The sequence below is a fragment of the Sparus aurata genome, chromosome 9, assembly GCF_900880675.1.
Source record: "Sparus aurata chromosome 9, fSpaAur1.1, whole genome shotgun sequence".
Lineage (NCBI taxonomy): Eukaryota > Metazoa > Chordata > Actinopteri > Spariformes > Sparidae > Sparus > Sparus aurata.
Genome location: NC_044195.1, coordinates 5534523 through 5562236, shown reverse-complemented (window position 1 = coordinate 5562236; position 27714 = coordinate 5534523). Strand labels below are relative to the sequence as shown.

The 27714-nt window shown below is 40.2% G+C and overlaps 3 protein-coding genes across 5 annotated transcripts in view; 1 reads left to right on the top strand and 2 right to left on the bottom strand.

The window, feature by feature from the left end:
- Positions 1-926: 926 nt before the first annotated feature.
- Positions 927-7600, bottom strand: hspd1 (heat shock 60 protein 1). Its single transcript, XM_030429378.1, has 11 exons — positions 7461-7600; positions 5786-5961; positions 5322-5657; positions 5131-5226; positions 4464-4557; positions 3824-3992; positions 3560-3659; positions 3162-3407; positions 2895-3069; positions 1928-2106; positions 927-1753 (listed from the first exon to the last, which is right to left on the bottom strand). The coding sequence occupies exons 2-11, from the start codon at positions 5957-5959 to the stop codon at positions 1583-1585; spliced, it is 1740 nt and encodes a 579-aa protein (XP_030285238.1). The 5' UTR covers positions 5960-5961; positions 7461-7600; the 3' UTR covers positions 927-1582.
- A 308-nt stretch (positions 7601-7908) lies between these two features.
- LOC115588653 (MOB-like protein phocein) lies at positions 7909-19511 on the top strand. 3 transcript variants are annotated; one of them, XM_030429382.1, is made up of 9 exons: positions 7909-8186; positions 10329-10484; positions 12933-12995; positions 14056-14156; positions 15082-15124; positions 15505-15591; positions 15743-15822; positions 17735-17846; positions 18200-19511. In XM_030429382.1, exons 1-9 carry the CDS (start codon positions 8058-8060, stop codon positions 18332-18334), a joined length of 906 nt encoding a protein of 301 aa, XP_030285242.1. In that variant the 5' UTR covers positions 7909-8057; the 3' UTR covers positions 18335-19511. The 3 variants fall into 3 exon arrangements, with proteins under 3 accessions (XP_030285242.1, XP_030285241.1, XP_030285240.1); XM_030429380.1 differs by lacking the exons at positions 7909-8186; positions 10329-10484 and adding an exon at positions 12054-12208; XM_030429381.1 differs by lacking the exons at positions 12933-12995; positions 14056-14156; positions 15082-15124; ... (2 more) ...; positions 17735-17846; positions 18200-19511 and adding exons at positions 10610-10699; positions 10801-11019.
- A 6-nt stretch (positions 19512-19517) lies between these two features.
- The window catches only part of rftn2 (raftlin family member 2), a 28386-nt gene continuing 20189 nt past the window's right edge, over positions 19518-27714 (bottom strand). Inside the window, exons 6-9 of the mRNA XM_030429379.1 lie at positions 27451-27557; positions 26000-26103; positions 25813-25894; positions 19518-22278 (exon numbers count right to left, since the gene is read on the bottom strand). Coding sequence (XP_030285239.1) covers positions 22075-22278; positions 25813-25894; positions 26000-26103; positions 27451-27557 — 497 coding nt within the window. The 3' untranslated portion in view covers positions 19518-22074. The remainder of the gene's footprint in view (positions 22279-25812; positions 25895-25999; positions 26104-27450; positions 27558-27714) is intronic.

Genomic DNA, 27714 nt, shown 5'->3' with positions numbered 1-27714 from the left:
TAATTAGCTGCCGCTTGTTTAGATTAACTGTTAAACTAGACTACTAATAAAAACAGAAATCAAAATGTCTTAACTCGATGGACACTCGTCAAACTATCGCAGATGATCATATGATTGAAAGCTCCAGGACAGTTACTGAACAGAACTTGTGCTGTGATTGTCATCTAAACACTAGTTTTCAAGGTTGAACTTTAGACCTTAGCTAATGAACACAAGTATTAAAGAACTAGATTAACTGACACATCTGAACAATTGAATTTATTAAATTAAAAAAAAAAATGAAAACGATCACCATTAATCATGTCTACATTGTACAAAACAAAAGTCGAATGATCACTGCAATTTGCCAGTACAAAGGAATAATGTCCTGGAAAAGAAACCCCACCGACTGTGTGCTCTCTGTAAGTAATAAACTTTATGTAGTTACTTTCCTTTTGCAGCCATTTGTGACTCGCACTAAAGGCAGAGTGTATGAAGGTCAATGTTTTACATCACATGGAGACCACAGGTTATCACATTTGGACTTTGTAGCTGAGACCTTGAACGGTCCAAACTAGTTTGTAACTTGAACCCTACCTCATGACCCTGCCCCACTGCTCTGCTCTTACATACCATCAGCCTTACTGTATACCGTGCAATCAATATTCAGCTATGAAGGTCAATGACCTAAAGGCTGCTGGGCTGAGAAAAACTCACAAAAGCTGCAAGCATGAAAATGACTCCCCAAGACTTGAATGCGCCACAAACCTCAGTAAACATTAGTTCAATCGTACATTGTTTTAAACAGGCCATTGGTGATACTCAGACTCTGGTAATTTAGGCAACCTTCATCCAACTGTGGTCATGTACAAGGGAACACGTAACATCAGCAGACATACAATGCCATGTCATTTTTTCAAGGACAAAGTCACAGAAAATGCTCAAGCTCTGTGAGAAATAATTTGTTTAATTAAACGACAGACTTCAACCTACATAATACTAGCTGAAAAACAAACATGGCAGATATAAAAAAACAAAACAAAACGACAATTAACATGACACAAATAAAAGGACAGTTCCAATCCTGGCAAGGCATCTTTTCTTGTTCTCTCTGTGGTAACACAGCATTATAAATGTGTATACTATATTAGTTTCTTCTTTGACCACTTTAATCACTTACTACCTCTTAGAGATTGAAAAGATCTCTCCTGTATAAGCGGTTTTCTGTCTGGTATTTTACATGATGAACTGAATTTCTTGCAGATGTTGATGGCTGAGGAGGATTCTGATGTAGTAACTGATAGTAATGGTCACTCATCCTCAGTTTTTTGAGCAGACTGGGTGAATGGGACAGAGGACGACAGAGTCAGGTGAGGCTGGCTCCTCCAGACACCCAGACAAATGGGCAGGAGGCAGAATCATGTAAAGTAGTGGGGGTCATCAACTGTTTGCAGCTCCAACATACTCATGGCTGGTTAGACAGTCTGTATGGGCAAAGTGTGGTTGAGGTGGGTGCCGGTTCTTGGAGGATTATCTTTTGTTCCTCAGCCACCTTCAGCACCACTCTGCCTCTTAGTCTGTACAGCGAGTCAGGGGGATTGGCTTAGAAACCCATGCCACCTCCCATGCCACCCATACCACCCATGCCTCCCATGCCTCCCATGCCGCCTCCTGGCATATCCTTCTCCTCCTTGGGGATCTCTGTAACGACAGCCTCAGCTGTGGACAGCAGAGACGCTACTCCTGCAGCGTCCAGCAGGGCTGTCCTCACCACCTGTGGAGGGAGGGAATAAGAGGTTACAGCATTTCTATGTTCTGCACGCGACTCAATTCTTCTCTCCATGATGCAATGAAAGGGGGACATGGAATGCCACATTTATTGGCTGAATGTCATCAATAACACCTTTAACTACACTACACCTCCACAATAAATCAATGAGCACTGCACCTTGGTGGGGTCAATGATGCCCTTCTCCACCATGTTGACGTACTCTCCCAGCATGGCATCATAGCCGAGCTCAGATGATCCCTGCAGGATCTTCTCCACAACTAGTGAGCCCTCCACACCTGCATTCTTAGCGATGGTCATGGCAGGAATACGAAGCGCCCGTCTGATGATATCCACACCTGTGTAGAACAAGAGAGGAAATCAGAGTTACAAAAATCACTTTTGACACAAACCTGAAATTGAAACTGAATGCTAGAAAAATGGCTGCTCCTGACTATCAATTCAGGATTATTGTAATGCCAATAAAGCCTTGTTTAAATTTGTCTGGTGCCATTTCTAACTGATCAACATTTTTCTATAGTTAAGTATTGAAAGCCGATCCAGCTACAGTACATGTCCAAAACTCATTGGCTGAAATGGCAACTATTTGACAGAGCTATGACGGGGGTTATGTCCCTTTAACACCGGACAAAAACCCCACAAGGGCATAGACATTCAAGATAAAAGCGAGATATTAGTGGGTGCATCTAGCTTTTATCAGGAATGTCCATGTGTACAATCAGAATTCACCCGCATCAAATGGCTCTACAGTAGTCACAGGATTTTACTCGCTCCAGCTCAGATGAACACAACACCCAGGTCAACGTGCTAATTTTCTCCCAGTTCATGTCAATTTCAGTTTCAACAGGGCTGCTCAAAATCCTCCCGATAGTTCCCATTTGCCATGTTTGTAGTGTTTTTAAACCTTTCATCTGCCTTCGCTTACCACCTTCACATATTTTAGTTAGCAACTAATCATGTCATGTGTCAGGTTTGCATGCGTTACCTGCATGAACGTGACTGAGACTAAAACTAAAATATTATGGGGAAGACGAAAATGTATTTTCACTAACATTTCAGTTCAAGTATTTTCATTTGAAACTCAAATAATATTTTATGAATTCATTTCATTGATCGATTTACTGACCGATCTTCTGGTCATTATTTGCAGTCTTGATGGTATCAAGGCATGGGATGCAGCGCAGCAGAGCACAGCCTCCACCGGGCACAATACCCTCCTCCACAGCAGCCCTGGTGGCATTCAGAGCATCGGTCACACGGTCCTTCTTCTCATTTACCTCCACATCACTTGTTCCTCCGATCTGAAATGAAGAGCACGCATTTCAAGTTTATTGTCACACAACAAATCTATGGTGATCTGCAGTTAGTACCGTTTGCATTTCTGCTTAAGTACCTTGAGCACAGCCACTCCATCAGAAAGCTTGGCCAGCCTCTCGTTGAGTTTCTCCTTCTCGTAGTCACTGGTAGTGCTCTCCAGCTGCTCAGCAATCTCTGCTGCACGTTTGTCAACTTCAGCTGGGCTGCCTCCTCCCTTCAGCAGCAAGGTGTCATCTTTGGTTATCTGCACCTCACCAATCTTACCAAAGTCATGAGCCTGGATGTCTTCAAGAGCAAGGCCCAGAGTCTCGTCTCCAAACACCTGGAGAAAGGAGGAGATCAATGCATATAAAATATGTCTGAATGTCCTCAGTTTCCCTAAAAAATCATGTCACACAGTCCAAATTAAACTTTAAATGCACAGAATTTAGAACAGAAGTTCTAAAGTCACTTGACATTGAAAAGTGGACTTACAGTGCCTCCTGTGGCAATGGCCATATCCTTCAGCTGATTCTTCCTGTTGTCTCCAAAGCCTGGGGCTTTAACAGCCACCACCTGAAGCCCAACCTTCAGCCTGAAAGTTTCAAGTTTGTTGAATATGTGTTACAATCGATCCTTATTCAAGACCTCTTTTCAGTGCAATATGATTCCTCATCTGACTACTATATTCAACCTTACCCACACACACAAGCTATATTTTGAGTGGTTAAAGTTGATCAGGCAACAAACACAGCGTACCTGTTGAGAACCAAGGTGCTGAGGGCCTCTCCATCCACATCCTCAGCCACAATAACCAGTGGTTTACGGTGCTGGTTGGCAATCTCCAGGGCTGGCACAATGTTCTGGACACTGGAGATCTTCTTCTCACTGAGCAGCAGGTAGGCATCCTGGAACTCACACTTCTGGCCTAGAAACAGAGGTAACAGATTGATGGTGTTTCTTCATAGGCATATTTGAGGACAGTAAGTGTTGGATAGAACCAATCACAGGTTTCTATAACAGCTTCTGGTTAAAAAAAATAAACCTGCATCACACATTAGCTTACATGCAATTTCTTATTTCATGATGTTATTTCAAAAGTGTGTAAATCTATTTCATCTGTAATACATGTTTGGTGCTGTAATATCTTATTAATAACACCGTAAGCAATACTGGGTTGGAGTCCTTATTAAATGAGAGCTGAAAATGACAACTAAAATAAACAAGTTTGCCTATTTTGGCATTTTTCTGCAAAGCAAATCAACCACCAGTTGTCTACCCAGAATTGGCTGTTGACGTTAGCGCAACATCAGTTATTCAGACTATAGACAAGTTCAGCGTAGTGTGTTGTCTAGCAAGCTGTAATATATGGGTGCAGTTCTACAACAAGCAGCCTTACCTTTAGCAGAATTGATGAAGTAAGGGGAGATGTAACCTCGGTCAAACTTCATACCCTCGATGATCTCCAGCTCATCGTGCAGAGTCTTCCCATCCTGATGTGTAAAGGATGCACTGATTATCACTTCTTATACCAAAACAACAGTAGACTCTGGTTACAGTGTCATCTAGACTACCTCAACTCTCTCTAAACCCTTCCTAGTAAAAAACTGGCACTTAGAGCAAAGACCATATTACCTCAATCTTGATGCATCTAAACTTGCTCCCACTAAGGTTTACAGTTTATTTTAAAAAAATGAAACATACTTCTAAAAGCACAGTAAGGACTAGCAAATCAGTTTCATCTTTAAAATTCTTTCTTAAAAACTATTTTTTATGTGAATCCCTACCTATGCATTACTATTCAGCAGTACTGTACTGTTCTGAGTTTCTCACACATTTCATTTTATTACCATTTAAAAAATTGTAGAACACACTTTTACTTAAAGCGTACATCATTTCCAATTCATGATTCTGTTTGTGGGTCCATTTTGAATTTGTTGCCGCTTTGCATGTAAAGCACACTGTGAACCTTGTTTTAGAAAAGTGCCATACAAAGTTATTATTACTATTATAAATTAAGCAATCATTAATTTTTTTATACCTTTATGTGAAACTTTGACACTAACCTTGACAGTGATGACTCCGTTGCGGCCGACCTTCTTCATGGCATTGGAAATTATGTTACCAATTTCCACGTCACCATTTGCTGAGATTGTAGCAACCTTAAAGACCAAAGACAATATAAAATCATTTCATTACAAATTCAACATGTGCAGCTACTTATGATTTCAATAAAATCATTACTAATTAAGTGTACCTGTGCGATCTCCTCTGGGGTCGTGACTGGTTTTGAGAGATTTTTCAGCTCATTAATGACAGTTTCAACAGCCATCATGACTCCACGACGGATTTCCACAGGGTTAGCTCCTTTGCTGATGGTGTCAAAGCCCTCTTTGGCGATGGCACGGGCCAACACAGTGGCGGTGGTGGTGCCGTCGCCAGCTTCTTCGTTGGTGTTGTTGGCAACATCCTGCACCAGCTTGGCACCAATGTTCTTGTATCTGTCCTTCAGGTCGATACTCTTGGCCACCGTCACACCGTCCTTGGTGACCTTTGGGCTACCCCAGCTCTGCTCAATGATGACAGTGCGACCCTGGAACAGAGACAGAAAGTGGTGAGATAAAGGTCTGTAACACTGGGGTTAGTGAGTTCCAATACCAGAAGAGTTGAATTGATTAAAAGCCCAGCCAGTGGGTTCTAAACCATATAGCCTCACAGTACCTTTGGGCCCATGGTGACAGCCACAGCATCAGCCAGCAGATCCACTCCCTGCAGCATGAGGGCACGAGCATCTGCTCCAAACTTCACATCCTTTGCGTATGCTCGTGTGAGGTGAGGAGCCAGTGCCCTGCACACAGGCCTCACCTGCTTCATGACTGTGGGTAAACGAAACATCTCTGTTGGAAGAAAAAAAACAGAGGGAAAATTATGCAACATGTCTGAGATGTCTTAATGGTCACTGCTACGAACCAAAGGTTTCCAAATGAAATTGATTGTGTTCCTTTTTGAAAGGGCCAGAATGTCAGAAGAATTTTTTACACATTGACAATAGGTGTGTGGACCATGTTATAAGTGGAGCCAAAGTACACCTAAATAATTATTCTCCAATGCCATCCCTCCCCTCCCTCCCTCCCCCAACTATCACAAAAGGACAGATTGTGTTACAAAGGTTAACTGTGCCCCCTAGTGGTCACTAGTGGTACGATGTGCCACCAGGGAATGGATTTACCTCCATTCAATGGATGGTCAAATATTTTTAGAGTTCTCCTAGAGTCACCTTAGACAAAAAGGTGCAATATAACCATAAACACATGTCACAGCAAAGCTCACACTTTCACACCAAGACGCTCAATGTAAATGTTGGTGAAAATAATGTTGAAGAAATCTAACCAAACATCCAACTACATTCAACTGTATTAATAAACGTTTAGTCTGTCAGTTATTTTTGTATCATTCAATGATTTTTATTTTTTATTTTTTTAACCAATATGAAACTGAAATAAGAGCAAATTCCTAAATTTAGGAAGCTGGAAGCAAGACGCATTTTTGGCCTTATAAATGTCTTTTACAGTTTTTACATTTAGAAAAATTAATGTACTGTCGAACCCCATTTATTACTATTAAAAAGAAGCTGCCTGCTGCCGTGTCCCAAGGGACAACAGGAAAAACTATAAGTTAGCTTCTATATGCTTGCAAATCGTGTCTAGTCATTCGACACCATTTTTATCTAGTTGGAAAACGCCGATCTTCATTTCTAATCCGGTTAATGTTTACACTGGCCTTGGTCGTGACAGGATTACTTCGTGCATCCCCAAACCAGTTCCTGGTTACCCCACGTGTGCTCCTCAGGTCGTGCGTCACAAGGTCAAATTGAAAAAGCATGTGCGGAACTGCCTCACCATCCCTGCTCAGCCTAATGAATGACCATCACACTGTCAGTAACGCTCTCATCAAGAATTGCTCAATAATTGTATGACTAGCGACCATTCTTAGTGATGGGGGTCTTTCCTGTGTGTCATTCAGGTTGTCCACAGCACTCTAATCGGGTATGACTTCCATAACCAAGGTTTGATCAGCCAGAGACGAGACGCGACATTCCTTATTAAATAAATGAACTCAATATCCGTGTAAGGCAAGATGGTAGCTTACAGAGAGGGTTCGACAGCTAGCGATAGACTGTGGTGACATTTAAAACTTGCGTGTCCTTGCAGTTGAGAGAGAAATCTGTTAGCAGGGAGTAATTAAAGCTAGCATCGCTGAAAAGTGTTGCGCTGAGTGTTACGTTACACCTAAGCCAGGACAAAATTTGACATCGAGAGCTAGCGTTCGTCAAAAGTATGCAGTCTGTAATATTTGCTATGTAGCTTTGAAGACTTTATAAAATGTCAGCACTTACTTGTGAGGTAAAGAGCGTGTGTCGGCTACAAGGTGCTCGTCTGCAAGACGGAATGATATAACGACTGGAAGTAAGGACAGCGTTATGGAGCAAATAAGCTGCCGAGAGAGGACTGCACATGGCCCATCACATCCGGGTATTTCACCGGCACGCCCCGGACTCTGAATAGCATCATATTGTCTACATATTTGTCTTATATGACTTTATTTCTAAAGAAATGATCTGATGGACTAAACCAGATTAAAGGTACTTAAAGCACTAAGATGTAAATTGTATGCATACTTCACCGTTTCGTATGTTTTATTCTCAATACATGTCAGTGCTCGTTCCCGGGCGGCCAATTCTAGAATTTTCGCGTGTGCCATTGGAGGAAAAAAATAAAGGTCAAAGTTGACATTGTGCAATATTGCTCCGACTTTAAATGTGTGAATGGCCGAGAAATAACCAGAATACAGTTTAGAAATCACCCAAACATAGCTTCGTTTCATTAAACAATCTCTATAACTGTACAATAATTGTTTTACTCTTTGAATGAGATGTTCTAGAATTTTCTGTTAGGCAACGAGTCGGCCTTCAAGTTCAGGTCAGGTAGTGGGCATGCGCAGAATCGTTCTGGATATTTCCTCACGTGGAGCGATTCCCCTTCAGTGTGTCAGATCCACGCTCACGAAAAAACCGGGGTGCAGCTCCACGCAGACTATCAGACCTCTTACACATCAAGAAATGGTAAGACACCTCGTCCACAACTGTCAATATTACCTACTAAACTATAGAGTCAGCTAGACAGCCAGCAGACCGACCACATCACTGACCAGGCTGCTAGATTATAGTTAGCGGTTAATGTTATGTTAGCTAACGTTACCTTTAACAGCGATTCACAAGGTCAAGCCGCTAAGAAGCTGAGAAGGGGACGTTTGCTAAATAAATCTATATTTATGTCGTGATACACAGTAGAAAACACAAGTGGTTAAGACAGGCGGGTTTTATTGGCATATATTCTCTATCGTTAAACTTGCAGATGCAGCTACACACTTCACTGTTAGCTAACTTTCCACACACTCGGTGGGGTGAGTTGTTTTTTCTATCATCGTATGAACACCTGGGATCAGATAGATGTGTTAAGAAATGAATCGCACACCTTATGAGAATCTCACCCTTGCATTCATTGCTGCAGCAGTCACATGTAGATGATTAACGTGTCTGTGAGCACATAGACCAGTATTCAGACAAGTGTGGTGCGATTATCTTTGATATTGGGCTTCGGTTGATCGGATTCATCTCTCATATTACACAATGCATGCCCTTGGTCAATGAAAAAGTATGAATTAAATACGCGTTTAAATCATTTCCGGCTTCCGCTACGTAGTCTGTGACCTCATGACCTATCCGCATACAGCAAATGTCCAATAGTAGCTTAATAGTATCTGATACCAACCTCTTTATGTTATGACTGTTATCTGCTGACATGCTGTGGAGAGGTTTCACTCTAGCAGCATTAAGTAGTACTAGTAATAGAAATGTTATGAATAAAATACCAAAATTGTAAATTAATCAGATACAGGACCCAAAAGTTGCAGCTTTTTTGTGTAAAATGACCAGAAACAGCAGTGCAATAAATCCTACCCTTCATGAAGATTGGAACAAAGGCTAAAGTTTTAAGTGCTGTTGATTTTTGATGCTGTAATACTGAGATGTGTTGATCCTAGTTGATCTAAACGAGCAGGATAAAGTATGAAACACACCCTAGTATATGAACAGTCTTTGCAGCTGATAGTTGGAAAAAGTGAGGTTAATCATAACCATATTATGCAACTTGTACCCCTACCACTCTGTGAAGTACTACAGAGAGAACCTTCTGGAAAACTGGACAAACAAGCCTTGAATGTTATCTTCACATGTTAAAAACCTGCAGGATATTTCATTAGCAGTCAAGGCTGTTATCATCTCTCAGTATTAGTTTCTGACTGCATTTTGCAACTGAAATTCCAAGATGACTCTGTATCATCAAAGTATTTTATCAGCAGTCCTCCGGTTAAACAATGAGTAACTAACCAGCCCCCCTTTGGCCATCTCCTGAATCTGATCAGTCAACACACTGGGACCTGTCCTTCTCCCCCCCATTAACTCCCCCCTTCTCTCTCCCAACAACCTTCACCCAAGGTCACTCGTACATCTGCTGATATCAGACTGTTGGCAGCTGGTGTTTTAAATCTTCTAAGGCTGCTGTCCTCTAGCATTCATCAGCTGCGTGTAACTTGAAGTACACACTGTCTGAAATATAAGATTTAATGAAGAAATGATGACTTTCATTAAACTGGGTTTTGCAATAATTGACTTCACAAAGGCCGCCTCTGTGAGGGAGTGGCTTATTTTATAGTTGAGACGCAGTCCTCACTTAAGAGGTTTTGTAGCCTTAACCTGTTCCCCTCCCCCTTTCAACTTCCCTCCCCCTTTCCCTACAGAGCAGCAACCACTGCAGATTATTCATTCCTGTATATCAACCTGAATTTCTTTTGTGTTTTTAAAAACAATTATAACCAACAACTTGTGCAGTTTTTGATACTGTAGATGATTAAGACTAGCAACTATATGCCTTGCTATTATCTCCATCCAATCACATATAGAGATTCTATATTATCACAGTGTGTGCTTGCAGATGTTGCAAAACCCGCCCACTGGGTCGTGGGTCCACTGTCTTTGGGGTTTATATAACACAAACCTTGTCTATGACCCAAGACAGCCCCCTTGTGGAACTATGGGATTCTAAAGGAAAATAGCAAAGCTTTATTGATGGTGTGACAAAATTAAAATATAGTTTGATAGTAATTTATATTATTTGATAACTTTCTGTCTTTGTGTCACTAACAGGCCTTCAGAAAATTCCTCCCCTTGTTTGACCGTGTGCTGGTGGAGCGCTTCACAGCAGAGACTGTAACAAAGGGGGGCATCATGCTGCCAGAGAAGTCTCAAGGCAAAGTGCTGCATGCCACAGTAGTGGCAGTGGGACCTGGCTCTGTCAATCCGGTGATAATTTCATTTCTGCCTCTTTGTAAAGCTTTTTTTTTTATATATATAGGAACTGTGTTGGCTTGTATCGTCATTTGGCCGTGAGAAATCATGGGTAATGTTTGGTCTGCTGTTTTCTCTAGAAAGGGGACTTGCAGAAAGTCAGTGTGAATGTTGGAGAGAAGGTACTCCTACCAGAGTACGGTGGAACTAAAGTCACCCTGGAGGACAAGGTGCAGTACATTTTTCAATTCAACTCTTTTATTCAATTGAATAAACTGTTATTTAATTTGTGCCTCACTTGGCTAATTTGTTTTCTTAATCTAACCTTCAGGACTATTTCCTGTTCCGTGATGGAGATATCCTTGGAAAATACGTTGACTGAGTCTTCATTTCTTTTTTGGTTGCTGTAGAACATGTCATGTCCCTGTTATCCCTGGAGCGAAAAAAAATTAAGTTGCCTCTTTCATGTCTGTTTTTCTTTTTTCTATGTTATTGCAAATGTAAATAATTCTAATTGCATTTTGTTAAAATAATAAAGGTGAACTGGTGATTGTTGTCTTTTTGTACATGGATTTCATACATTTCCTGAAAATGGTCAGCAATTGATATTAAGTAAACTTAAGAGACATATTCAGAGACACTGGCCACATACAATAGACTTGCCAAGAACAAGAAGAACCAAGAACCCCTTGATATCATTTAAAATTAACAAACTATACTCTTCCAGATCCAACAACTGCTATCTATGCCCTGTTTATGTACCAGTTGCCTTCATGTAATCATGTCAAATACCTCAGGTAAACTTTTTGCCAGCACACAAGCGGGTCCACAAGATAAGCTCATAATGGAGGACCCGTGTGAGTTAATACTGTACTTGAATATGTACTGCAAGCCTGAAATAAACCACAAAAATTGAATGAAAAATAGTGGATGTTGGACTTTGGGCCCCTGAGGGTCTGGTGCTTGCTTGTCTCTGTTAGCAGCCCTGTCCAGCCTTGACTATTGTGTAGTGTAAGTTATAACAAAGCATCATGTTATATAAGTTGGTCATAGGTTTGATATGCTAAGGCTTTATCCACAGTGTAACTGATACATAGCTTTAAGACAGATGACATGTGTTGGAGTATGAAGTACAATATGTATCAAATTTAATGTAGTACAAGTGTGAGTCAAATATATTTATTTTACAGTGGATTTAAAAAGTATTAAGTAGTAAACTATAAAGTGTACACTTTTTTAAATTAGAAAGATAATCTTTTCATTGTTTCTCTTGTTATCACCAGTCAGTTTACAGATTTCAGCCTTCTATTTATCTTTCACTAGCCCATTTTATTTTTAATCGCCTTAGTTTTACTATTTTTCATATGTCTCATGTCTGTATAATTATGAATGGTACTGTCAGTGTGCCAGGGCGTCCATTGCTTTGCGTAGAAAACTGTAGTCGTTACTCATTAGTTTGAATGGAAATGCAGTACATTCACTTTAATACAGTATAGTATAAGTGCCGCATAATTGCAGTTAAGTAGAGTAAGTAGTATGGATAAACATGTGGCCTGTGTATTTAAACTTCCCCACTCCTAATGTAATGTAACATTTGAGTGTGCCGCTCCGTGATCAGATCATATCCGAGTTTACTGCTACAACACAGCGGCTGACGAACATCCGGGTATTCTGTCGAGATGGTCATGGCGGAGGGTACTGCAGTTCTCAGGAGGAATCGGCCTGGAACCAAGGCAAAGGTGCGTTTCACTCAGCAGGAATACGTGAATATTACTGTAAACCAGCCTCCACGACTACAGAATGCTGTCTCATTTCAGTGGTGTGGTTTGACTACAGGTCTTTTGTCGACAACTTGCTCGCAGACAACATATAGGAAGGGCCTGACCTGGAAATGTCCAGCTAGCTATCGTTAGCTTTTGCTCCGTCTAGTTCCTGGAGTAACGTCAACTAATACGACTGTGGGTTTTACTGCACATTTCGGGGCAGTGTGTGATTATCAGTGTTGCTCTAATAATGAAATAGAGATTTTGGCGAATAAGTTTCGTAGGATGATCCTAAAACGCACAACCATGGCTAACTTACACCCTGGAGCAAATGCTCTGTAGCTGTTTCCATTGCAGGAAACAGTCGCACCCCCAGCTGACGTTATCTAGCTAGGTTAATTAGCTAGTGTCAGGTTAGCTTCCGAGCTGTGAGTAATGTTGAAAACCCAAAGGCCGCTAACTAAGCCGATGCGACATTCTCTCACCAAAACTCGCAAAACAGAGCTTTGCTTGTAACCATTCTTCTAACAGAGTTGGGTTCTTTTACACCATATATCATTTGTCCTATGTGTTGTAACGATATGGCTTCATGAATCGAGTTGTAAAACGTCAGATTATAGCTATGCAGTAATGTTTATGCCACAATGCCTGCTTTGTCCACTTGGAGTATAGACTAAAATTGTCCTCCCTCCATGTATAGGATTTCTACAACTGGCCGGATGAATCATTCGAGGAGATGGACAGCACTCTGGCTGTCCAACAGGTGTGTTGTCATGTCATGTTGTGCGTGGGTGTGAGTGTTGCTTTCCGATTGGGTTTGTGTAGTATGTCAGAAGGGCACAGTGATATCATTGTGTGTATGTAAGAGCTAAGTTAAGATTTAGCCGTCGAAGTAACGTCGATCAATCAGTTCTAAGATTATGATGAATTTGATATGCAATACGTATGGATAAACGTATTTTACAGGATCCTTAATCTAAGCAAGCCATAGGTGAATAGTATCTGATTACAACAGTATTTAATATTATGATTTCAGTTGGCCACAAGTGCCAAATAAGTTTAGAAAGCAGACCTCCTTCAGGACAAGTTTCTACTTTGTAATGTGACCTAACACAACATTCACATGAGCATGTGTGCACTCAGAGAAAATGATGAATGTTGGCTGCAGTGATTCCCCCCATTCACACTTGTAATGAAGACATCCCATTAACACTATTTCAGTGGGAGTAATGGGGGATTAAACCCTAGTGCTTATTCAGTCAGAAGTTGCATTCCTAAAGTCACCTCTACTAAAACTCTTCCCACCTTCAATATGTATAAGTTACGAAATAATGGCATGGACACAACATACTATTGCTTAATTGACAGACATAAATTGCAATATACAAGCAAATTTTCTAATAATACTTCAGCTGACTATCCTCTGATGATGATCCTTACTTCGCCTTACTAGCATTAGTTATACATCTCTTTATCAAAGACAAAAGATAAGTTATATGTTATTATCTGACTCTATGTACCATTACTTAGGTTTCATTTCATTTCAGGAGGTTGCCTACCTTGTGATGAAAATGATGAAGGACTCACACTATGTAGTTTGATCACACAGTATACAAATGTATTGTCCTCCAGTTGTGTAGCCTTCATTCTAAAATGTTTTGAGACCTGATCCTTGTTTTAGTGTCCTAGAAAAACCCTGATCGTAGAATCATTAGTTCACGTTGGCACTGTGGATTATCTGTATTATGTCTATATCAAGATGATCTCTATGGTGCTGCTGAGTAAGGGTCTCTACTAAAGTGTGTTTGATGACTCTGTTTCAGTACATTCAGCAGAACATTAGATCAGATTGCTCCAATATCGACAAAATTCTGGAACCTCCAGAGGGTCAGGATGAGGGGGTGTGGAAGTATGAGCATCTCAGGTATGTCTTGGAGTGTGTTTTTTTTTTTTATTTCTTGTTTAAACATTTTATTTATTGATTATTCCCCAGTGAGCAAAATGGTGTTAACAATTAGAATAACAGCAATGACAGAAAAAGAAAAAATCTTTCGAGTAGAATTTAGCAATAGCAGTCTCCTCATGTTGAGAGTAGCATAACGTTAATAAATTAGTAGTTGTTATTATTATTATTATTATTATTATTATTATGTTTTTATAACTTAAACACTACCCACCACACAAATGGATTAAATCCAGATCAAGTCAGCAAGAATATATTAAATAAAATACAAATATACAAAAATATTTCTGAATGACATGAGCAATTAAGATGCTGGAATGCATTGACTCTCCACATTATGAAGGGAAACCAGATTCTACTGTATGTTTTTCATGACTCGTTCATATAAGTGAATCTCATTTTCTCAATTTCATCATGACATCCTTGATTCATTGTATAAAACGCAGGGCAGGCCACTTTCTAATTTAAGATGATTAATTGTCATGCTAACAATGAGGAAAATGCTTTAGTATTCAACTGATATGAAGTAATGTTATGTTGTGTTGAAGGTTCACCAAATATTGCCATAAATTGGTAAGTTCTATTGTGTAGTTACAGATATATGACAACCAGGCAACTACTGAGGTATAGGCATGGTGGCTTTATATAAGAATGTTCAAGGGTTGCTTTCAAACATATTTTAAGAATATGAGCAAATGTTGGGGTTAATGGAAAAGATGGACTGTGGGCTGTTATAGAGATGCTGTCAGACCTCTTCACCATAGTTGTTTTAAAATCTGTTCCCTAAGTTTGACCATTACCTGGTTGCTTAAGCTGAAATCATATATAGATTATGCACTCATGCTCATGTGTCTTCGTTGTAACTGTGCTCCTGTTGTGTTTGTAGGCAGTTCTGCCTGGAGCTCAATGGATTAGCTGTAAAACTGCAGGTAAATGATGTAACTCAATAGATTTTTTTTTATTTTTTATTTCATATTTGATGATGCATACATTTAAAGGTTTTGTGTGTACCTAAAGCAGATATATACATGACATTATAATTTAGGGTTTAAAAAAAAAAACTTCTTTGGAAATGAGCTGTTGGTTTACCTGTTTATTTGAGCTGTATACCCTGCTGTGGTATAAGTGCAAGAATTTAAGTTTACATTTAAAATATAGCCGCTAGTTTTGTACAAACTACTGTTAGTGTTGATGTCTCACCAGGCATTTTAAGAACTGTAGATGGATTACACTTAAAGAGATGTCATAATGTGATTCTAAGGAGTCGTGCTTTATAAGCATGTTCAGTGATGCTCGTCTTCTCCTTCAGAGTGAGTGCCATCCAGACACCTGCACCCAGATGACAGCCACAGAGCAGTGGATCTTTTTATGTGCTGCCCACAAGACACCCAAAGAGGTAAGTCAACGCGGTGCTTCATTCAGAGCTCATTTTTTCATGAACGGCTTTATGCAGTACATTTTGTCACCTCTCTGAAGATTATTTTTACATGTTTGAATCCCTAAACATGATTTATTTGTCTTTGTGTTTTATCCTGCTGCATCGACAGTGCCCTGCCATTGATTACACCAGGCACACGCTGGACGGAGCTGCCTGTCTTCTCAATAGCAACAAATACTTCCCCAGCAGGTCAGTCTTCATGTCTTTATGTTTTTGGCCACTTGGAGGAGATGGAAACGAGCTATGAATGAGAAACTGACTTATCACCTTTAAGTTAACTTGTAAGCAAATAGTTGCTAGCAGTTACAAAGCAACACAGTTATTTAATTGCAGATGTGATCCCGCCTACCTGGCAAACTTCACTCCAATATTCACTCTTTCAGCATTGTTTTTTGCTGTCCAACTCCTGAGGGAATATGATAAGCTAGGTTAGATACTAACTGTGTCTGTTTGCTGCGGAGCAGGTAGATTTCAGTTTTAGGGTTTCTTTGCTGAAAGCAGCTGCCTGCTGCTGTGAGAGTGAATAAACAGTGAGCTTCAACTCGGTACCAAATCTCAGTAGAGTCAAAAGGAGCTGCAGATTTAGGTGATTCTTCTTAGTAGGTTCATCACTACGAGTGACCTCTTTGATATCATTATTTGATGCATTGTAATTGTGAAAAGAAGATTTATAGGTGCTTTAAAGCGAAACTCTCGCCAAAAAGCAACCGAGGCTTTATTTGTGATTGAATATGAGTCAAACCTTCGCGTGAAAGCATAATTACGACGAAAGAGGTACTTTTAAGATTTACCATAGTTTCGGTTTTGGGCACGTTAATTTTGAACGGGAGTGCATGGGGCAAGACATGCTAGCATCAAAATCGCTATTTTTAGAACACTAAGAAGGCTCGACACAACATGAAACTTTGCTCGTAGCATCACTAGGGTCTCTACTCATGAACACGAGCATTAAGAACATTGTTTGTGTACACAGAAAGAAGGTTTTTGAATTATTCACGTTAGCTGCTGCGCTCCTGCGCGTCGCCGTCATGCCAGACAAAAAGTGTCGATCCCCGAGTGCGACCTCGACACTTTTTGCCTGCCAGGACGGCAACGCGCAGCAGCGCAGCAGCTAACGTGAGTAGTTCAAAAACCTTCTTTTTCATAAATTCTGTGTACACAAACAATGTTCTCAATGCTCTTGTTCATGAGTAGAGACCCTGGTGATGCTACGAGCAAAGTTTCATGTTGTGTCGAGCCTTCTTAGTGTTCTAAAAATAGCGATTTTGATGCTAGCATGTCTTGCCCCAAGCACTCCCGTTCAAAATTAACGTGCCCCAAAACCGAAACTACGGTAAATCTTAAAAGTGCCTCTTTCGTCGTAATTATGCTTTCACACGAAGGTTTGACTCATATTCAATCCCAAATAAAGCCTCGGTTGCTTTTTGGCGAGAGTTTCGCTTAAAGGTGGCGGTATACTTGAAATAAATGAGTTTGTACATGATGTTGTTTGACCATGTCTAAATGCTTTTACCTGAAGGTGGGGTGTATATCTCACTGTCATAGAGATGGGCAAGACTGAGAATTGTACAAATGGAAATGATTTTGCACTCCTTTGAAGGCATTCATGAGTATGCACTTCGGTATACTCAAGTAAATTGACGAGTTCTTGCATTCAAAATGAAAGAATTTGAAAGAAGTTCATAGCCTGCATACTGTCAACTCCCTACACCTGGCCAGTTGTTGTGAAAAATTGGCCTGTTAGGGCTTTTCAGGCTCCATAAACTCCTCAGCCCTGAGCTGAGAATATACACACACACATTGTTCACCTGAGCCCAGTGCTATTACAATTTTTCACTTCATTTTAACTAGCCCTGTGTTAAGTATCTGTTTGACGTTATCTACCCTGTTTACTTTATCCCCGTTCAACATTCATATCTGTTAGCCTCATGTATAGTTCATATTCAGAGAATAAGCCCACAAACCACACATTTTATACAAATCATTTTTACTGCCATCATGTCTTGAGCTTTGGATTGTTGTGAAAAACACTATAATACCATTGCTCTGCTTACATTTAGTACATCATTTTTAACAGCTATCAAATGATGTATCTTTCTAGGGTAAGCATCAAGGAGTCATCAGTGGCCAAACTGGGCTCCGTCTGTCGTCGCATCTATAGGATATTCTCTCATGCCTACTTCCACCACCGCCAGATATTTGACAAGTATGAGGTAGGTTTCAAAGGAAATACCTTACGAAACATTAACACTTGAGAAACTTTTATTTTGGTGTGTGTCTCTTTTCCATTGTCGACTAAAATGCTTTAAAGGTATAGTACTCTTGAATTCAAATTCAATATAACAAGGACCTAAATATAGTAAAGACTATAACTGTAATGCAAGTTAATATAGCCCTGTGTAGTAAAAAGCAAATGTCAGGGATGACTGTCTAAACTACATCCTTACTAATTTTATGTCAATGTGATTTGTAAAGCTGCTCAATTGAATTGTATGTTGATGAATCAAAATGCAGAATTTCATTGTTGCTTGTGTGTTTATGTGTCTGCATTTGCTTTTCTGCATAGAATGAAACGTTCCTGTGTCACCGGTTCACACGCTTCGTAATGAAGTACAATCTGATGTCCAAGGACAACCTAATCGTGCCCATTCTGGAAGAGGAGGCACAGAACACCTCATCAGCTGGGGAGAGCGAGGCCTAAGATACAGCTGCTGCCATAAGGGAGACAAATGTAAAAACACAGTTTTACACATTACAGAGGAGACACATTCACACACCTGCATATACAGGACACACACACACACACACGCACACACATACACATATATATAAAATATATATATATACACACTACAGTGTATTAAGGCTCCTGTCTAGTAACACTGTCCATGTCCCTTCACCCTCATCACCTGTGTCTGTCTCAAAGGAAGTAAGGGTAAAGAATTCCAGGAGCAGAGTTCAGCCATGCCTGCAGGACAAGATGATGTTTTCTGTCCTAGTTCCACTCTGTCCGTCTGTCTTTCAGATTCACTGTGTCTCTGCTCCCAGTGACACACGTGTCTCTGGATACAGCCCTGCTCCCACACTACTCCTTTAGGGAAACCCTCTCCTTTAATCTTCTTTAAGCAGCTGGATTTGCAAAAACCTATGTAACCATGGTGACCTGTATTGTTGACTAAGGCACACACTGACAGTCCGCCTCCCCTCTGTATATAACCCCCACTCCCCTCTCTCTTAATTCACCATCATGTTTTCTGATGGTGCTTCACTCTTCTGTGTCTGCTTCTGTTCTCTATTTGCTTGTGTTGCCCACCAGCCTGTTTGGGGGTGTCCCATGAAATGGATCACTTAATTAGCCTGCTGACTTATAACGCTATTAAAACACAATGTAGGTGTGTGGCTTGTGTGGTAGTGAACAAAGACAAACTTAATCTCTAGCTTTGTAAGTGTACTAGCAGTCAGATATTCTTTCTCTTTGGCCTCTGAAATGTTGTTTCAGAGTATTTAGGAAGGCTTGTTGGCTAACTCTGATCCTGCTTTGTGACATGCCCCCATTTTAATACTGTGTCAAATGTGACTGATATTCCCCTTACCTTCACATAATAGAAACTGAAACCATGACTGTAGGGGAAACTAGGCTGCTGTAAGCCAGTTTTTACCCCTCTTAGCATTTGATGAGTAAAAACCACAAGGAGGGAATATCAGCTACATTTTAAGTATTGGAGCACAACCTGCTTTCTTTTACCCTCTCCCTCATTAAGTTATTTTGTGGGAGGAGTCTTGTCAATCCAACCCACTTTTTTTTTAATGGACTAAAAAATTTTGTTACTGTCGACATTTTCATGATGTCTGTTAATAAAAAAGACCTATTATTCAGATCATTGTGTGGACATTAAAACATTTAATTGATGCATCAGTGAATCTGCAAACCAGAATGTAAAATTTAAGGGCCCAGACACATCAAATTCACATTACAGAACTTGTGACCACAAAGGCTGACTGTTGCATTGCCTCATACCTGGCTGTGTATTGGCCAAAAAGCTGCACTTGAACACACCGCACAGACTCCAGCCTTTGGTGCAGGTATGAAACAGGGAACTGTGTTTTGATGTAACTCTCATCAGTATATACACTTCTAATCAAGAATATGGATGATTAAAAAGTTGCTAATTGCACAGGTGCAGGCAAAAAATAAGAAACTGTACTGCACAGCCGACTCTGGGCTCCAACACAAAACTCTCGAACCATGGGAAATAAGTGTTTAATACAATTTTAAAAAACACAATGATAAAAGAAGCAAAATGTACAACTCTCTGGAATAATACTGACGTTTAGTCAACCCTGATGTGGGGACTTTGTTGAGCTAAATACATCATTTAAAAAATGAATTACTCAAACCTGGATGGTGTATACAACACTGAATACCTAAACTACACGTTCTGTGCATTTGATCCCTTTCCCCCTTCAAAACAAAATAACATGCATTACAATTAGGTGAGACCCATTCTCGCAATTATGAATACTAACATCTAAGATATGTACAATGTAATTTCATCCTCTTTGAAAAGTAGTTGTCATAGCATTCAAAGAAACTTCAATGTGGTCATTGTTTATAAAGTATCAAAATTGATGCAGCAGAACCACAGATATATATTTCACAAATGCTTCTTCCTTGTCATGTCTTATGCTAGCAGGTGCTAATGTAGCCACAAGCTGTTAGCCTCAAGCAGTGAGCAGCTACTGATGTCTGTAAGCTCACTTCTTCCTTGCAACACACCCCCAGAGTTGTTTTTTTTCTTTTTTTCTTCAAACCTGTAGTATTGAGCTCCAGCCAGCACAGCTCTCTCTGGAGCCACAAAAGGCTAAGCACAACATTTCTCACATATGCAGTAGTATTTTGTAAGACCCAAACAAACACTGATGTGTAAAATCTGCAGAACTCCCCTTTGAACAAACAAACAAAAAAAAGTCATTGCTTCAATATGATAATGCATATGTGTTTGAAGAACTTCATCCGTCTCAGAGAGAACTGCAGGTGTATTGCCAGTACCATAAAGCAGCAAGCAGCCATTTTGAAATTTTGACTGAAATAAGTAACACGTACACCAACAACACTGGCTTATCAAATATTAAATAAAACTTTCAAACGTATACAAAACAAGCCATGAGCATTTCCAGAATGATTATTAAATGGCACCAGGCAGAATAAACTTCGCGAGGATGTTTGAACTTAACGGTTCTTCTGGGTCAATGCACAATATGAACGTTTTCAAACCTCCAGTTTACAGTACTGAAAAGTCACTCATAGCACCTGTGACCCCACAGAACTCTAAAATCCTCTCGACCCTCTTCAGAGAAATACTGTTATCTGTAAAAATGTACGATCTTCGGCAGCCAGCAGCTTTACTGAGCCCAACCAGATTAACAAGGTGATTTTCCACTACAGAAGCTCTGGTTCTTGAACTGGCTCTGTTTGGAATCTTGGTGCTGTCGAGCACACCAGCCCACGTTTCCCCCAGTTTTAAGCAGAACTTAGGATGGTAATCAAGGATGCCTCATCAGTGAAGGGTGTTCCACAATGCACAACAAACTGTACAACACAGCACGCCCCCTTTAGTTGTCACCTCAGGTCATGGACAACATGCCATATTTAGGATCCAATTTTAAGAGTTGAAACCAATTTAATTTTGTTGGAAACACTGAGAACAGGAATGGAACTGGTTCCATCTTGGTGGAAAGGCCCTCGTAGTTTATCAGAATGTCACTCTACATATCGTTAGTACCAATGTCCAAAGGAAACCGTGACAGTCTTCCACATGTGTATATACACACATGTCCTGCCTCAGCCTATAAGTGAGGACAAAAACTGTCTGACCTGTGTCACTTTAATATGAGCGGTGAGTTGATGTAAAGGTGTTGAAGCATCATGGAAGGAAAGGGAAAAGGTTGAGAGTGGTAACAAAAATGTGTTCATCTGTGATGGAACGCAAACCAAAATTGTAATTAGTGAGCCGGGCCAAAAAGAAAGAAAAAACACTCTCCCCTCATTTCTCCACAAACAGTGCTTTTTACATAATGTGCAGAAATCTGTGCAAAGTTTTTGTGCTTAATCCCCTGGAAATCCCCTGAAGAGGATTTATATACTGTATGTGTAAGAGTCTCTCATTGACTTGTTTCTCTCCCCAACAAATCTGTATAAAAGTGTGGACACATCCATTTCTACATAATACCTCTTTGTCATTATGGCTTCATTAAAAACATTTTTAAAAAGTGCAGAGTTCCTCTACTTTAAAGTCTCTGTTAAAAGGAAGGGGTCATTAACATGACGGCCAATCAATAGTTTGGACATCCAAGTTCATTTGGATGTTCTCTTCAGAATTCCAGCAGGTTAAATCCTCGACTTGAGTCCACGGGTGAAGCTGCAGCTGTCCGTTTCCTCGCTCACATACAGGTGACTTCAGCCTTTCCCTCCTCCTGCTCAAAGCCACCTTCCTCCAGGTGGGACAGGGCACTGGGATACCCCCCTCCGAACACCGGGAAGCCCCCAATGCCTCCAGCGGTCGGAGACAGCTCCTCTGAAGGGATGGGGTTGCTGACCGCACGACTTACAGAGCGACTGGACACGTCACTGTGCACAGACAGAGCCTGGAGACAGGACGGGGCACAGAGACGGGCGTTAGATTCATTATTTCCAAACAGACTGCAAGCATTTGACTCTGAATTATGCTTCTCTGGCTCCAAGGTTACTTTCTGTGTTCGTGCATACTAACCTCCAATGATGTTTAGTCACGTTTCAACCACACTGACATCATTACATCATGAATCTGGCTAATTCTCAAACCAGAGATGTGGATTCAAGTCATAGACACTTAGACTCTCAACTTGCAAGTTAAAGTATTATAACCTGACTTGACTTGAGATATGATCAAATCCCTGTGTTCATTTTATGTTTGAGCACTTGACTTCCATGGATAGGTACTGAAATATTGGGTGGAAACAAGAAATCTGCCAGTGACGGAATGTAAGTACATTTACTCAAGTACTGTACTTCTGATGTGCTTGTACTTTACTTATAGGTATTTCCATTTTCTGCAAAATTATACTTCCACTCTTCTATATTTTGGAGACAAATATTGTGCTTTTTACTCCACAGTTTTCTTTGACTACTTAAGTTACTGTAGTACTCATGACCCTGATGATGTAGTTAGTAATTAACACCACTCAATGCACTCCGAGGCTATAACTGTTGCATTTCTTCCTTTACCTTCACGGAGCCACAGCTTTAGCCTGAGCGCCACCACAGCAAATTAAGTGCAACTTCCACTTTGTTCACCAGGGTGCAGTGTAGACACATAGATAGGCTTTCCAGGCATCTACAGGCTGAGGTCAGTCAACCTTCCTCCAGTGATGGGTGATACCGAGTAATTGTCTTGTTTTTCACTACATATGTTTGAACTACTGACACTCTGAGGATAACTGTTGCCATTTCCAAGAAAGGTCTATCCAAAATATTATACACATGAAAGATTTTTGAGTAATAACTAATGACTATGACGACAAGAAAGGTACAGGCATTTATCCTCACACTGTCTGGTCTCTTATCATCCATGTTCAAGCTCAAATGATACATCAGCAGGGGAATGTTTGCCTATTACCAGTGATGGCACCATATCTCTAATACAGAAACACACATTATTGAACCCCTGCAACTAAAAGGCTAGTCTCTAACTGTCTGTCTGTCCACTACCTGCTCAGCAGCAGAGAAGTTATTAGAGCTTTTTTTCCTTACTGTAAACAGCTGCACACTGCAGTTTAGAAACAACACTGTGAGAGCAGTTAGAGTGAGCCAAAACAGTAAAGTAATGGTTGGACAGCTGAAAGTCACTATAAAGCTGTGTAAAGTTGAGGAGAGAGAGACTGCAGATTTGAATGACAATTCTCTGCTAGTGACATCTTTCACACTGTTTTCAAATTGTCATCTGACAGTGTCATTATAAAAATATAGATCGGAGCCACGTTAAGTGTAATCTTTAGAAATACAGTTTAATGACAAGCTGAATAATACCTGGCCTCAGTACATGTCTGTTTCACCACTCTTTATATACTAGATTTGAAGGATGGTGGAAAAATGCGTTGGTTTATAATAAGTGTAAAGTAAGTCCAGAGTTGGTCGTATGGAGTTAGAATCATGCCAAAACCTCACACACACACAAAACGTGTTTTACTCACACCCAATGATTCACAAACAAACTCAGTGTGGTCTGCAAATGCAAAACATCATTCACAAACTAATGCATTTTGTTTTGCAAATAAGAAATGTACCAATCAAACAAATACATCATGCTTCAGAAACAAATACAGCATGTTTTACACATACAAAGAAACATATTATTTACAAAAAAGTATCCTTCAAGTACAAATTAAAATCTTTCAAGTACAAAAGAATTTCCCTCAAGTACAAACTAAAATCCTTCAAGTACAAAAAACAATTCTACAAGTACGAAAAAAAACCTGTCACGTGACTTTTGGCACTACTTTTCCGCCTTGCTGATCCACACACAAATGTCTTCAGATCCACACACAAATGCCAGTAAACTTTCCAACAAATGTCCTGTAATTCGCACTCCACAACAACAGGTGGCGCTGTTGAGTCATTTTAAGGCCAGCAGGACGATTTTTTTCCCCCCTTAATCTTTATTTTTTATTGTTCTATTTTATTCAAGACTGCAACAGGATTTACCATTAGACATACGTTGACGGCACCATCATATCGGAGAAGGCAGCTCTGCCCCATGAACTAATACAAGTCAATGGAGTGAACTTTATAAAGCTCATTCTACAAAGTGCTATAAGTCAATGCCTCCCATTTACACATTCACAGATGTACGGATATATTCAGGAAACAGATAGGAACCAAAAACAACGTCTGTGACGTTCCCTGATGATTATAAATGTAGTGACTGGAGGGGTACCGAATGCGGACGGTGAGCGCTGATGGCGCAAAGACTCATGGGAGTGAATTCTCAAGTGCTCATGAGACTGTTGTTGTTCGAATATGTTTCGTTTGGTTGCTTTCTGTACATCTTCTGGGTGTTGTTGTTGTGTCCTGTTGTGTCCTGAGGATGTGTGATATTGAATTGACATAGACATAGATTTTGCAGTGTGCCACCATGGCCGAGGATGATAGGGCGGGTAGTGACGTTCATCAAAGGCGTTGCTTAGCCAGATGAAATGAACCTGCAGCCTGGAATCGTTGCCGTACAAATGGTACGGGATACACACTGAAGTTAAAAATCTGTCTCAAGAGACTTTTTTCCCATCAAGCAAGCCATGTAACGTCTCCTTATATGTTCAGTATACAGGTCGGCACCAAACCACAGGATGGATTATTATAATGTTTTCACGAATGTTTACAGCTGCCAATGTATGTAACGCTATTACTGTGATGACACATGACAGTTCACGGGGCGGAGCTGCCTTCTCCAATATGATGGTGCCGTCGATGTACATGTGTCTATGGTAAATCCTGTTGCCGTCTTGAATAAAATAGAACCATAAAAAATAAAGATTTAGGGGGGGAAAAAATCGTCCTGCTGGCCTTAAAATGACTCAACAGCGCCACCTGTTGTTGTGGAGTGCGAATTACAGGACATTTGTTGGAAAGTTTACTGGCATTTGTGTGTGGATCTGAAGACATTTGTGTGTGGATCTGAAGACATTTGTGTGTGGATCGGCAAGGCGGAAAAGTAGTGCCAAAAGTCACGTGACAGTCTTTTTTTCGTACTTGTAGAATTGTTTTTTGTACTTGAAGGATTTTAGTTTGTACTTGAAGGAAATTCTTTTGTACTTGAAAGATTTTAATTTGTACTTGAAAGATACTTTTTTGTACTTGAAGAAATATGTTTCTTTGTATGTGTAAAACATGCTGTATTTGTTTCTGAAGCATGATGTATTTGTTTGATTTGATTTCTTATTTGCAAAACAAAATGCATTAGTTTGTGAATGATGTTTTGCATTTGCAGACCACACTGACTTTGTTTGTGAATCGTTGGGTGTGAGTAAAACACGTTTTGTGTGTGTGTGTGTGTGTGTGTGAGATTTTGGCATGATTCTAACTCCATATGGTCGGCCTCTACTCTATATCACTTGAATCTGTCACCCCCTCCTGCCCCCTCTCACCTGGTTCCTGTGTCGTCCTGCTGCCTGACCTCTCACTGGCCTCTGGAGAAACACAACCTGCTTGGTGGCCAGGTTCCCATCACTACACACACAAACAGAGCAGGGGGTTGATACAGGGCAATCTGAATTAGTGACAAAAAATGTTTTCAACAACATTCTTAAGAGATACAGCGTGTGTTTTATTTACCTGTCGTGTCGGATGATGGGAGTGGGCAGAACACATGTGAGCAGCCAACCAAACTCAGCCAGGGTGTGAAGGAGGGGCCCGTAGTCTGTTTTCACATTGGAGCCCTAGGCAAACACAATATATGCACATGTAAGAGTTACTTACAGATAGGTCAACTGATTTTACGGACAGGCTTTCCATTCCCTCTGTACGATGAGACTATTTGGTGATGTTTTAGTATGAAGCTTCCTTGTTTTATGACCTGTTCCCATTTGTTCTGATACAGTTTTGTGACTACATTATGCTGTTGTCACCACCCATCACTTCCTGTATCTGTACACTTCAATTAAAAGCTCACTTCACTGGATGGAACCCCTTCCTCTGTTAACGAGCTTCATTGTGAAATATTTGCAGGAATGTGTTGTGAAAAATCAGTGACGGCCATCTTGTGGCACTCATACATCACAATAAAACATGAACAGTTTGTCTGAACCACTGCCACACATACATCCACTGTGACTGAAACAGGACTATAACACTTAGATGAGTAATCTAGAACAACAAGGTTTGATTCAATTGTTCAGTGTATTAAATTAGAGCAATGGAAATTTAGAATGTGATTAGTAGGCACCAAGTCTCGATGAACTGAAACAAGTACAGTTATTGAACTAGGCTGGGTATAATATCTTGTGGAGACAGTATTTTGGTGAAACAGGGCTCCACAGTGTAACTACTTTGGGTGCACATGTGTCCAAAAACTTGTGTTGCACCAGTATGACTGAAATACAGAAAGTCTGAGTAGGCTCTACAGTGTAAAGTTGAAATATTATGTATCTGTCAATGAATATCTTTCATAATACCCCATTAATGCTTTAGGTTCATTTATTCATTTGAGTTTGTCAAGCCCTTTAAACATTTATACTCTAACAATTTACAATCCTGAAGCAGTTGGAGTTATAGCAGTTTCTTGTTGTGTGTGCTGTGAAACAAATGAGAAAAAACATTTATCTGCACTTTTATTTCTGTTTACGATCATTTACATAATGTGTTAAGAAATGTAATCAACAGTTACTACTGGGAGCTCTTAAATTATGCTGCTCGAAACCTCTTAAAATTGCTGTGAGGATCATTACATTTAGGTGTTAATTGAAATGAGTCTTTGATTAAGTATGAAAACCTGGTTGTCTTTCATAGTCCTCCAAATGTAAAATGTAAAAACTTAGCTGATTATTCTGCACTTTAAACAAAACTACTGTGTACACACAGCCCAAGAATGTGAGCTAATACTTTTATGCATTTAGGTGAACTTTAACTTAAGACCTACTGCCCTCTCACCCCTGCACATGTCATGCTGCCTGTCTGATTTTCATTTCATTTCGTCAGAATGAGGCCCTGAAATGATCATTATATGGCACGCACACACACTCACACACACACATACACATACACACACACACACACTCTCTACTGACCTCGATGACAGTCCACTGCTCCACGACGATGGTGTCATTGGCAGGAGGAGAGGTGCTTCTCTCCTCATACACAAACAGGCCCTCCAGTGATCTGGGCACCGGCTCGCCTAAACACATGTACAGAGTAAGTGTGTGTGAAAATGTCTATATCATCATGTTTGTGTCACGATATGGTTTACAGGAAAAATAATACAGAATAATCCACATGCATGGACCTTATATTGTCAGGTAGCAAATGATCAATACACATAAAATCTTTTTAGT